The sequence below is a fragment of the Rhea pennata genome, chromosome 4, assembly GCF_028389875.1.
Source record: "Rhea pennata isolate bPtePen1 chromosome 4, bPtePen1.pri, whole genome shotgun sequence".
Classification (NCBI taxonomy): domain Eukaryota; kingdom Metazoa; phylum Chordata; class Aves; order Rheiformes; family Rheidae; genus Rhea; species Rhea pennata.
Genome location: NC_084666.1, coordinates 34,509,662 through 34,523,324, shown reverse-complemented (window position 1 = coordinate 34,523,324; position 13,663 = coordinate 34,509,662). Strand labels below are relative to the sequence as shown.

The following is a 13,663-nucleotide window of genomic DNA, read 5'->3' as shown; positions in this document are numbered from 1 at the left end:
GAGGAAGCCACACGCACAGGTTTTATGCTCATCGCTTAGACACGGTTAAGCAGCATTTACCTGAGCCGTAAGTCTCAGAGCCAGAGCTGCCACCTCATTTGCCTGCCTGCACTACCAAGAAGTAAACACTAGGACCACATTCAGAGTGGTTTTTGCATGTATGTGCTATCTAAATATGCAAACACTGGTGGAGAAAAGGGCAAGCAAATGACTGTACTGGCAGAACTGGACTATGCTGACAAAACAGAGAGCTCCTTTATGGGGCTGATCATTTAAGTATTTAAAACAAAACAGTAAATAATACCCTACAAAAAACACATAAATAAATTATGAACTGACATAACTGCAGGTGTTCGAAAGCCCAGAGACTCATGCTTTGTGGCGGTGTTTTCACTGCAGATTACAGAAGCTGCAGGGAGTAGCAGTGTACAAAATCTGATGGGGGCTGTGCAAGTGGACTTGTATCGATTATTTCTTGCAGTTTTTTCCCCCCGGAGGTAGAGGAACAGACAGTCCCATCGTTATGGCTACACAGCGCTCGGCAGTCATTTGCAATCCCCGCCAAACAAATCGGATACGCTGTGCAACGTGTGAAGCAAATGCCTGGTGCAAGGCTTACCCATCATCCTGCCATGCTGCACGACGACGACGTTGGAGTTGAGAGCAGCTGGTGGAGGGAAAGCTGAAGAAGGGGAGAAAGGTCTTTGGAAGGGACTCACTGGGCTGGCAGCGGTGCCAGAGCTCCCGTTCACCGCGATCTGAGCCTGAGGGAGACAAAACAACATCGCGGTAAGGCACAGGCGCAGCCCCCGGTGCCGCTGGTGCAAACCTCCCTCTCCCGACAGCACAAGAGAGCAAAACCAAGTAAGCAGGATGGGGAGGCCAAGCAAGCCGGCAGGACGGCAGCAAAACGAGGCCACGGGTGCTTTAGGCGCAGGAGGCGTCTCTGGGACAACCCGCTCCCCTGGCCCTGGGTGGAGGGTCCCCGCCTCCGGGCTGCAGCTCTGCTCCGGGGCGCACCGCGAGGACCAAAACGGAGGCGTCAAGGAGGCATCCCCAATGGGACGAGACAGCGGTAAATACTTCAAGAGGGAAGGGCGCGAAGCTTTCCCTAAGCCCTCTTTTCATGCTGAATGGCTATTTTCTTTACCTCTGAACAAAACTGGGAGCACTAAAAGCTTTGCTCAGTTCTACGTGACGAAAGAAGAGAATTAAAACAGCACAAATATGTGGGACATTACAAATGCTGTTAGTATAAAATGAGACTATTTCGTACAGCAAACAAGAAGAAAAAATTATATTTCTTATTAAAATTAAAATATGAAAAAATATATTTAAAAATATAATAATTAGCTCATGATATATTTTGAAGATAACCAATTTAAAATTGTTAACACCCCAGCCTCCAATGGCTAGGACAGTAAATTCTGGCTCCTAGGCAGGCATTACATGAACTCACAGATGCACTCAGGGGTTTTACATTTTAATGGCCCCTGTTAGAGCCAAGTTGAAAAGTTTGTCTTGTGGTGATGTCCCCACTAAAACTTTTATGTATAAATGTTTCTTCTCTGAGTAGTCAAGACCCAAAATGTAAACGAAGTTGGCTTTTCTCACACCCATCCTCCAAAAGTACTTGAAGCTATTAGAAAATGAGAGCTGAATAAGCTTGGTGGGAACATTTTGAGAGACAAGGAATGTCTTCAGTCGAGGTTCTCAGATGAGGCCATATATCTCTATCCCAGTCAACAGGTTAGACTGTTCTCTTTTCCTGCATGTTGCCATTTTTGGTAAACTTGTTTTTAGGCAAGGTGTTTATTTACTACAGTATTTCTTTCTCTGAAGAGAGTAAGAGAACTAGTGCTATTCTTTCCGAATTGCTCCTATGAATTTCTATAACCAAATATTTAGACCTTTGTGTGATGGGCTTTGCCAAATGGCTCATACAATAAGCAGTGCTCGGTACTGCAGGTAACAGGATGCACACAAGTAGCGGATGGACATCAGTTACAAGTGTAAATGTGGAATGTCCATATATGACAATTGCACCAAATTGGAGGCATTTCCCAGCTCAGAGGGATGACCTCCAACTCTCTATTTTTCCTGTGTTCCTTCTCCGTTTATTTTTCCTCCAATATACACCACTGGTGCTTCGCTGCTGGCAGAGCTACCTACTCCTGCCTTGAAAGGTTCTTTCCGGCTACCAGGTTTTACCTTCCTTCCACGAGCCAGTTCCTGGGTCTGTGTGTCAGGAGGAACCTGGAGCTCTGGCTCAGAGCAGCCGAACAGCAGCTAGCTGGGACAGGAGCTGCTTTCTGACTCTCTCTCTGCTGAGCAGGCAGCCAAAGGAAAGAGGTCCCCACTACAGATGTCTGAGCAGCTCTGTGCAGCAACACTGCACAGCCCTCGCTGGCTGCAAGACACTGGATGAGGATGCAATATTCAAGATCAGTTCTCCAAGATTGTGACAGTCCTGGGTTTGAGTAAAAGGCAAAATCTAACGTTTATTTCCATTAAGATTCCATTTGATTCCACAGTTTTGAAGTACATAAAGAACCCCTGAAAAGTACTTTAAAAGGAAAATGTTCATAACAGGAATGGAATCTAAAAGAAAATAAATTCCAAAAACAACTGTTCTTATTTTTTTTTTAACTCTAATTCTAAATATAAGATTGAATAAGAACTTATTTTATAATTCTCAACTTATAATTTAGATTTTCAAAGAAACTAAAATTTGTGGCTATATTGTCTTTACGGTTTTCTCAGCGGTTTTCATTTACCAAATGAAAAGGAAGCCCCTTTGAGACAGATGACCATCACAGCACCTGTATTTGCAGGGATGGAGCTACTAACAGTGTGTGTGTGTGTGTGTGACCACAGCTTCCCCACTCTTTTCTCAGTTTGTGGATACGTTTATAGTCATTTGGCCCTTTTCTACACAGGAATGAAGACAAGGACTCCGAAAACTTCCGAAATGCAAAAGATGGGTCTTGCCAGCAGTTCAATCTCCCTATAAGAATCTCAGGACTGTCTTGGGGTTTTTGTCCTTAGGTGGAAGATTTATCCTTTTCTCTTTGTCCATTAAAGGCAAAACACTGTTAGGCTCACACCTGCCTGGACATTTCTAAGAGTGGAAGTGGTGGGCAGACCTGACTATAGTAGATCCCTTCAAAAGGGGAAGGGAAAGGACTGCTCATTTTAACTTACAAAAACATTTCTCTAAGAAAAATAAAGTCAGTTGATTATTTCAGAAGTAGCTTAGAAGAAAACATAGACGTTCCATGCTTCCCAAAGCTAGTAGCCGGTCACGTAGTGACTGGGTGTTATTGCAGTACCGGTCTATACTGAACATGCTCTTTGGTTACAACGGCAAGGTGCATGCAGATTTACAGTACCGATTCTTTGGAAAGAGTTAGGAATGATAGCTTTTACATGCCTGTTATCATCTTCTAAACAGCATCCAGAGCAGTGACTACAGTTAGCTGACTCTCTGGGTGACTACTTGCAAGTTTTTGGGTTCAAACCACTTTTTAGAAAAATCATACAAAGGTTAAAAAAATACATACACCTTACGCTCTTTTTAGACTAAGCGCTCCGCTTAGACTTGTAAATGACTGTACAAATACTTCAGCATGTTAAGTTCAGGTTAGAATACTGTGTGACCCAGCAGAACTTCGGTCTCAGCACAACTTTCAGCTTTTTCTCCAGCACCAGATTGCTCAGTCTAAATGAAGGCTCAGTTCTGACTCATTTTAATCATACCGATAATCCCAAAAGAAATTAGAAATGATCTAGATTTGACCTAAATTCTATACATTTTCTACTCACCCATAGATGAACGTACTAAACTACAGAAAAGTGCATGTAAATATAAAACAAACATTGACTTAACCAAGCAAAAAGTAAAAGGATACTTAGATACCACAAGATTATTTGTGAAGTTCACTCCTGTAAGAAACTGTGCTTAAGAGAGGGAAAGGTTAGTTAGAGGAGAGGAAACAGAAGCAACTTCATGCAGTCAGTGGTCATGGCTGGAGGAAAAAATTATGTTAAATATTGCCATTATTTACTATGAATTTACAATTTATATTAGTGAAATCTGTACCTCAGTATAAACCAAAAAAAATGGTAGTAGCCATGAAGCTACAACTCTGCAAACCTGTAAACCACTAACAGTATTTTAAACAAATCTGTTAAATGTCAATAGATTTCTTTCATTTAGTGCATTTGGAACAGGTGTTTATTGAATGACTCATTTATCCTAAATGTTCAGTACACCTTGGCTGAAAACTGAGCTGGGCAACAACTTGGTATCGTTTCACTGGCTACTACCAGATCTGCTACGCGAATTATTTTTTGTAAATAGTTGTTGCAAAATGCATCCTCAGACGGCGAACACAGAGAGCTATCAACAGAATATTGCCCGAGTAACCGGACAACAGACAAATTAGCGTTCTTTGACAACCTGTTTGAACAAAACGGAGGAGGAAAAAAGGAAGGATAATTACATGAGAAGTGGCAGCAGTGTTGGTTAAGGCGGTGCCATCTGACACAGCAGACATCTGGCTCAAGGTTGGGGAAGGTGTCTCAGAGCAGTCAGTAGTAGCATAGCTACAAGTCTGTAGCTCATCTAGAACGGCAGTGGAGGACTCGCTCACCGTGCGGGAGGAGCGCTCGCTCACGGCAGAGTCTGCGCTTACTGAGGCTGTTTCGTTCCCGTGGATAATGCTTTCAGAAGCTAGGAAGGGGTATTTATATGAAAAATGTGAAAGGGTTGGGGTTTTATAAAAGCGTGAAGGCAAAAAATCATCAAGCGTTGGCAAAGAGTATGGTACTAGATGGGTGCCACTGTCTGGTGAGAAAGAGGCTCTGTTAACTGGTACCACAGGAGGAGGAAGAGGCAGTGGAGAAGCTTCTGCTGCTGTTTGTCTGTGTGTCTGTGAAGCATTTACCTCCATCACAGGGGCAGTTACTTTCTGGTTTCCAAGCTGAGTTTCGAAGGAAAAAAAAATAAGAAAAGAAAACACATTACCAAATGAATAAAAATTTTTCCCTTTGCCTCTTGCTGTGTGTAGGAGAATTACAAAAGCATGAGTTTTTCAGCAGCCCTAGGGAGTTCACATTCACATGGATTAGGAAAGAAATCACCCACGCTCTATAATAAAGCAGAAAAACATGAAAGAAAGGAACGCATCATATGCTGCTGGAAGCAACGCCAGAAACCATAGTGTGCTGGGGATGAATATTCATAACATGTTCCATATATGAAATGATCTCAGCTGAGGACAGATGAGGTTCTCACCATCTTATACTTTACATAAATATGAGACTAGCAAATAGCACGTGTCAGTTGTGTTTGTGAAAGGAAAAAGGGATCCGTAATTCTGATCTCCAGAAAAGTTGCCCTTTCCTCTCCCCGCCCCCCGCAAAGAACAGATATCATTTTGGCAAGATTGGCAAGACTGGAAGCTAAATGGAAACCTCTGAATTGAGTGTTCACATGACCTTCAAACAATAGATAACAGAGTTGTTTTTTGTTCCCCCCCCCCCCTTTTATGACTGAACATATCTTCTCCACTGCCTCATTGACAAAAACGTTTGGACGGCTTTAGAATTTGAAGCACCCTGGAAGCACCCTGTCAGCCTACGGGATAACAACGTAAGGACAGCAGCCTTTCAACATTAGACGACACAAGGATTATTAGGGTACCTGCTTTAAGTGAGGAAGAAAAAGGACCGGGAACAGAAGACCAAGACAGGGATGACTTAGTACTGAAACAAAACACATTAGTTTGTTGGCTTCAGCATCATTCTATAAGAGAACACCCTCAAGAGAGCACTTTGGTAACTTGCCACATAACGTTTAAGCTTTATGTTCTCACGTTTCAAATCAGTCACAGGACACTGGGTTTGAACTAGTCTTGTATCTACAACTTCTTTTTTTTTCAGTTAAAAATACAGGAAAATCATGTTGGCATCCAATATTTATTAAACTGCTGCACAAATCCTGCTGTGCTGTCTGTCAGCCACAAGCTTTCCATCAGGTTCTCAAATGTCAAAATCCTACCTACTTCAGCACTAATGGTTTCACCTCTGATAGGGTTGAAGGAACCTTGAATAGCTTCAGGGAAAGAATATTCAGGATTTTAAAGTTACAAAAAATAGAGGACAGTAAGAAACCATATGCAGTAATTGCTACTTAAAAAAAAAAAAATTTATTCAAAGATATCACATTGTTATTGACTGTACCATGCTTATTTCCTGTCTTTTAGAGTATGTGAACATCTTTAGTCTTTTGAAAATGTTTTAATCTAACAGATTAAAATGCCATTTTGGCATTTTAATCCACAATCTGAAAATATCTTTAAATCTCTTATAGAAGACTTAGAACACAACCCAGACTGTACTGCTTATTAGAGGTCATTGGGGGCCCAGTTCCATAATTCTTACTGAGATCAACTGGAATTTATGCAAAAAGTCTTAATGAGGTAAGACCAACTGTACAAACAAACATTTCAGAAGGAATCTTAAGCAAGTGAACGGATATCCACCATTTCTTCTAAATGGTTTGAAAAAACTGCTGGGTGCTCCTGGACCTATGGAATACATGTAAGTAGACAGAAGCTACTGTTAAAATCAGCAGTTATAGCAGTAAGATCCTTAGCCGAACAGCTTAAAATCCAAATCTTATTCTGAGCAATGTTTCAAATCTGCAGTTCAAAAAACCCCCCAAAAACAAATAAGAAGCTTTTCATAAAGTAAATCCAAAGAGATTACTACTTATTCAGAAAATTGGTAAGTGGGTATATGATTGTAAAAGGACATTGAGTTTTAGACATAACTAATTTGCCAATGGAAACGTCTAAGGAACAATGGAATATTATTAAAATGATTTCATGAAAAACAATCACATGCAGAGCCTAAACTGCTGGTTATATAGCATAATATATTAGGGGCTTAAGATGCATGCATTTATGCACATACATGAAAATCGTAGGTAATGGTGCATAATTTTTCAGCTCACAGTTAGATACACGATGGGAATACAGAACTATCATTCATGCTCAACTTCATCATTCAAGTCACAATTCAAGATCTCCAGCAAAACACATGAACCAGGAGGTAATGCAATTAGGAGGCAGTAGCAATATGAAGCGCAGAAGTCCTCGAGACAAGATATCCTCTCAGCAGCCATAGGAGTAGTTAGATCTGTCTGAGCCAAAATATCTAAATCAATCCCTAAATTGTTATGATAACAGGTAACTTGGAGAAAACAAACAAGCCTTCTGGATTCAAACCGAGATTACTTGAGAAAAGGAGGGACAGCCAATACAGGAAAGGATATTCAGGGTGCATCCAGAGAGTAAATGAAATTGGATTCCCAAAGAATTAAATGCATTGCGTTTGGCAAATTAGTAGCTGATTTCACCAAGCCAATTCGTAAAAAAGAACATAATGTTATCATCCTTACAATGTGGGTAGAAGGAATGCAGCAATTCTAGTTACTGATTCCCAACATGAAGTTACAGAGCTTTGTAAAGTAAAACTTTAATATTCTGGCTGGTGTAGCCTTTACCCTGTGGTAACGTGAGTGTTTGAAATGGTGCCTGAAAACAACATTTTTGAAAATAGATTCAACCATTAAAAAAAAAAGAAAGAAAAGGATCTCTCTCAACTTGAGGGTTGGTAAACTCTAAATAACAGGAACATCTAGCTGCTACTAATCCACATTTTTCATCATTGTGAAGGACCAGGCTGAATGCATTCAAAAAATATCTTTAAATACTGGTTCTATTCTGTGTGCTTCAGATTAGGTTTGCTGTTGCCATAGTCCAAGAAATGCTAGCAGAAGTCAGGTGGATTAACTGCCAAACAAGGATTTCACCAATTAGAATGACAAAAAAAACCCCTTAAATTGCATAATTATCTTCAGCTGTGGAGCTGATAGATGAAGTTGCACTACTGACACTTGAGAGAGAGAAGTATCAACATAGTCTGAACGAATTGAAGATCTCAGGCAAACCTTTTTGCTGTTCCTTAGAAATGCTACCTTCTTCAGATTTGTGAAATGTCAGGCCTGAAGCACACAACTTCCACCCAATTCACATGAACTAGACAGCTAACCCTAGTATCGTTTTTGAAACTGGTCACCTATCATTTTAATGTAAGATTTGTGGAGTGGTGCAAGGTTACAAATAACACCAAAGTGCTGGCCTTGCTTCAACAGTCAAGACACACGAAGAGATTCAAAGATAAGTGAATAAATTCATTTTGTTAATACATAAGCAAAGTTTAGTAGACAACATTCAAATTACACCCATACGCTTACACAAATGGGTAAAAATACCTCGTATTTTTCACTGTTGTAAGCTGATGTCAAAATTTCCAAACTGATGCTGCAAGTTATATTTCTATGTTCATTTTTACTAACTAGCCCTCATATTCTAAATTCAATATAGAGAGGGTGTTCAGCACTCATGCAAACCACACCAGTGACACAGAAACTAAAATGAGGATTATGTGCTCAATTTTCTTGGCTTGCTGCCTGTCTTCAAAATGTTAAAACCTGTCTCCTCCGCTTTCTGCATCACTCAGTACCTTGTCAATACATAATAAACAGTAATTACATAAATCTTTTTAGAAACAGTTTTTTGAATTCCAGGATCATTTTTCTAGATTGATGCATCTCCAACTATAAGGCTGGCAAAAGAAACACTTCGATAAACATCCAGCACAATAGCTTTTGCTCCTCCATGACCGCAGCACGAAGCCAAGTGTTCACTCATCTACGGAATTCCAGGAAGGTTTTGCAGCCTCAGTTTTAGAGAGCGGCATCCAGAACAAGAACCCAGAAACAAAATGAAGGATAAAAACGACAAGTGTTTATTTCAAAAGATGCAGCTCAGAATTCTTCATCAGTTTAGAACTTTTGTTTGTAAGAGATTTGGACAATAAATTTTATCTCCAGTCTCATATTAAGAAATACTAATTTCTCTGTTCATATAGATTTGAATATTTCCCCTGTGCTTGCAGTGTGGTACAGAGCATCTCTCAGGACAGCAGCAATGTAAAAGCCTAATATTAAGTAACTTGAATGCTTCTTTTTATATATGCCTTCAAGAGGTTTAACCCTTCTGAGTAGGAGTGTTTACAAAATGTCACTCAGTGAGTCATACCACACTTGTGCGTGCTCCTAAGGTTCCTGCAGATGAGCTCTGAAATGAAGTGCAAACAAGAGCGCAAACATGACAAGATGCATTCCAGAACAGCACAAAGTTGTTCTGCATGAACTTCCTGGGCCATGCGGGACCGTATTGGCTCTCTCTCTCTCTCTCTCTCTCTCTCTCTTTTTCCCTCCCATATTTCCTCTATTCCTGAGAGTAGCCCAAAGCATCTTGGCTTTGGGATCTCACCTGATACAGAAGTTTACAACACTTCTTGTGTTGCCTTGCGCTCTAGTTTTACGTATAATATTTCAATACAGAACTAGCAAAACCCACTAGTTCCATTGCTTGACTGTGCTGCCAGATATACCTCCTCATACTCAGGTTTAGAAATATTTTCAACCATCAATGTTAGGGAGAATGTGTCAGCTGAATTTTGTAGGCAAGAGATCAACAAATGGATATGGCTTGAAAAGCTGACTATGTTCCAAACGATCCCTGTAATCAGCTCAATTTTTTATCACTTTATTCAAAGAACTGCAGGTGACATAATTCCAACCTTTCTCCCCACACAGTGAAACCAGGGAGAAAGCAGAAAAATAAATTGAAAAATGAACTGTCAGACCAGCACAGCTACTACTTTTTTCTGACTTTTCTGTCATGTTGTTGTAAAACTAGAAGACATCCTAAAATTATAAAAGCAAAATTTGTCCTTTAAATTTCCAAGAAAAAGTAGCTAGAAAATAAGTTATTATTGGTCATTTAGAGTTTGAATAAATATTATTTTGGATATAAAAAGGAGTTTTCTCTAGTATTTTCAAGTTGTTATACAAGGACTTTCTGTTTCAGAGACTGATCTATCAGAGCACATATGGTGCATCACACTGTGAACAGACTGAACTACTATTAAAGTGAAAATACATAAAGCTGTAACTTGTATTAGCCACATTTATGACTGTTCTACTGTCTGATGGCATCTTTCAATGTCCATATTTAAAATGTTTTTAAAGGTGCCTCCTATAATCTTTGCAATTTGCTATCCCATCCACCAAAAAAGCTTTTGCTCAGCCTTCATTTCTGTTTCTAATGTTATTTCTTCACTGTGGCTTTCACTTGGACTGACTTGTCGCTTTTGACAAAATTTGCTGAGTAGTGAACTGCCTCTTCTCAAGGATAAAGCAACTTATTTTTCTCAAAAAGTTCTAAACTTCATGCAATAATAATAGAAGAGTTTATGATGGGACTTTTATCTTTGATCTTGAGAAGCACAAATGTGACTAATTATTTGCTCCCGTTACTTAACGGGGTGAATTCAAAAGGAGCATTGTACATTGTTGCCATATAATTTCATAGAATTTTGTTCTGCTTAAATTTTTAATTTTAGAGGAGTTTAATTTTTTGGGAAGCTTATTAAAACTTGTTACGATATTCTGCTACTAATGCAGATGCTTGTGCATTCTAGAGTAAAGATCTGGTTGAATATGACACTCAAAGAACTACAGTCTGTCAATGGTAACAACTGTATAACAACTGTACCTGTGGACTGTGTATCTGTAATGTGTTACTACTACCAACAAATGTGGACTGTCCTGGGGATTTTGGTTTGCAAGCTGGTGCCATACGTACTTCAAGATAGATCCCCTGATTTCAGTGGAATTAGATGGACACAAGTAGGCTGTGATGGGACCTGACCCACACAAAGCTTTGAGGCAGGTATGCCTAGACCTATAGCAATCCCCACCTCCAAGGGCTTTCAAATGCAGATAAGCTGCCATTTTGGGATATAAACTAGATTATTTCTCTTGTAAATAGAAAAATTTAAAATGGCTAGGTAAGGCAGAGTAGAAATGACAAAATTTATTTAGAGCTCTTCTCTTGCCCTGCATGTACTCATAGGGTGGTCATTTCTTCCAGGCTTATTTTATCTAATTCAGTAACTTTCTAATGGGCAATTTTCCCTACTCAGACTCTTCTGGTCCCCAGGAAGCTCCCTCCATCCCCTCTAAGACCTAGCTATCTGCTCCCTGGTTCACACTGCAATCTCTCATCTGACTCTACTCTACCATGATCAGCAACGTCTGGAACTTTTTTCACTTTGAACATGTTCAACAACTGCTCATCAAAAATGTTACTATCTCTTCTCTCCATAGGACCTAGTTCCTTTGAGAGGAACAGAACCAAGAACATGCAAACGATAAAAGGGGATGCTGTCTGTCAAATGGTCCACAGGTTTTAAACAGAAACTTATCTCTAAGTCAGATTTGATGAGAGTTTTAAACTTTTGTTTCCAATATACCCCTGGAGGTCTCAGAAATGTTTTATGAACTTATGTCTTTTAAGTAATAAATAACAGTATATAAGAACTGCAGAAGCACTTTCCTGCAATTTTTATCACTTATGTGCAGCAAAATGTGTGTCAGACAAAAATCTTGGCCTCTCAGGTATTTTTTTTAAATAGACCAAGATTATCCAACATGCACACACAAGTTATTTGCTATGATACTTGACAGCATCTCTTAAAACACAAAATATACAGTCCCTTCTGAGAGACCTTTGGCATCTTTTTATGTGTGTGATTGGTACTTTCATTTCTCCTAGATCAGATCAGCATGCTTAAGAAAGCATTTTCACCACTACAGGTATAGGGTATGTGCCCTACAGGGTACACAGAGACACAGAAGATAAAATGTGATGCTTGAGGTGGTCAACTCAAGATTTTACCCTACCTATTTCTTTATAATGGGCTATCACACAGGGCATAAATCAGATGGTGGTGACTTGCCTTGCTAAATGCACAGAACTGACTCAGAAATTTTTTTTTGGTGGGCCTAGCAAATTGGTAGAGCTGCATTTGTGGGGGGAAAAAAACAAACAAAAAACCCAACCCTTTTCTATGTATATGTGATCCCTCCAGCACCTATGGCAGCACAATGCCTCTAAATGAGTGGTCCTTCTAGAGGGCCTGCAAACAGATGCATCACCTACAACTCACAAATCTCCTATTGTGCATCTGCACTCCATTAAGTGCTCACAGAGGAACAAGCAGGTTTACTAATGCTCAGCTGCGCTGAAATCTTTTTTTTTTTTTTTTTTTTCTTTTTTGAGCAGTTTCCTTCCAAAAACTTCAGGTTTTGTTCAGTTCTGTTTTGATCCATACAACAGGTAGTTTTACCCAGAAAACACAAGGTCTAACTTTGATCATGTAAGTATAACTAAACAGAGTTAAATGATTCATGAATGATCTAAAATAAAAGATGGAAAAGTGAAATATACCACATGGCATTCTGCATCCTGTGCAGAAAGAAGAACTGTAGACTTTTGTCCCAAATCCTTTGAAGGCATCTTTGAAGTGTCTGGAGAAATACTAGGTGGATGTTCTTGGATTTCAGGCTCTGCTTTATTGTCAGGGATGGGAGCTATCTGAATGGAAAGAGATGCTGTGTGTATCTCAGGCACAGGGTTACAGGCAGGTGAAACAGGCCTTTGTGGAAATATCGGCACTTCAACAGGCTTGAGCTGTTGCTGTGTATTACAATGAATGCTACTTGCTGAGTCTTGTGTCCGGGTTAATTTCAGGGTAGATATCCTACGCTTTTGAGACTGTTGTCTATGGCCTTGATAGAGAGGAGCACTAATGCCAGCTACTGTGCTCGTGCCTGCACTGGAGACTGAGGCCAGTGGTTTAGTGATTTTTTGCACATAGGACACGCTTGTGTTAGATGTTGGAGAAGACATTGTCTTCTGGACAGACTCTTCGTTAGTACAGTAGGCAGTATCTGGGGGGAGGTGTTTAGTCAGCCCGGTTGTTACTGCCTGGAGATTAATTCTGTCCTTTTTGTGATTAGTTACTCTTGCTCTCTGAAAACTTTCTTTTCTAGGGGGTGGCAGAGGTGCCTTATTTGCCAAAAGCATCCACACACAGCAAAATAACATTGAAGAAGAAACAGAAAGAAAGTAAATGTTAGCAGGAAATATAACTCAAGATTGACTTTCATCTTCAAAAAAAGAAACTAAGATCTCATCTCAACATTGCTCAATTCAATGGAAAATCAAATTGCTCCAGTTCCTGACACTTTCTGGTGTACAGAGTCATACAGCTGGTGTTTAGAAAATCAAACATTGCACTTGCTCACAGAAAGAGTGACCTGGGATCAGAAAGGAGTCCACAGTGGTCTGGTCTTGTCTTTTTTTTTTTTTTTTTTTTTTTTCCTAAGCAGTTATTACTAAATGAGAATTCTTTCTGTGAAATTGTTCAGATGTGTAAATCATTTCTAAAATTTCTCCACAGTGTCAAGTGACAAACTATTATTCACATCTCACACATATACACACACAGCCTTTTAAAATTTTTGAATTAAAACAGTAATAGAAGGAGTATTAACATTGAAATGTTAATCTTTTTTGGACTGATAAGTATGCTTCCAAGTTAAATTTTTTTAGCGTGCTCTAATTGTATCATTCTGCAAAATAGGCAGAAACATTATCTACCTTTGAATTAGTAA

The 13,663-nt window shown here is 39.6% G+C and overlaps 1 protein-coding gene across 20 annotated transcripts in view; it reads right to left on the bottom strand.

Moving 5' to 3' along the window:
• The window catches only part of SORBS2 (sorbin and SH3 domain containing 2), a 160,556-nt gene that overhangs the window by 59,681 nt on the left and 87,212 nt on the right, over nt 1–13,663 (bottom strand). For 12 of the 20 annotated variants that reach the window (XM_062575689.1, XM_062575688.1, XM_062575687.1 and 9 more), the window contains 3 exons: nt 12,435–13,055; nt 4,506–4,985; nt 620–764 (listed from right to left, as the gene is read on the bottom strand). In XM_062575689.1, coding sequence (XP_062431673.1) covers nt 620–764; nt 4,506–4,985; nt 12,435–13,055 — 1,246 coding nt within the window. The remainder of the gene's footprint in view (nt 1–619; nt 765–4,505; nt 4,986–12,434; nt 13,056–13,663) is intronic. The other 8 variants (XM_062575704.1, XM_062575706.1, XM_062575702.1 and 5 more) reach the window with 6 other exon arrangements.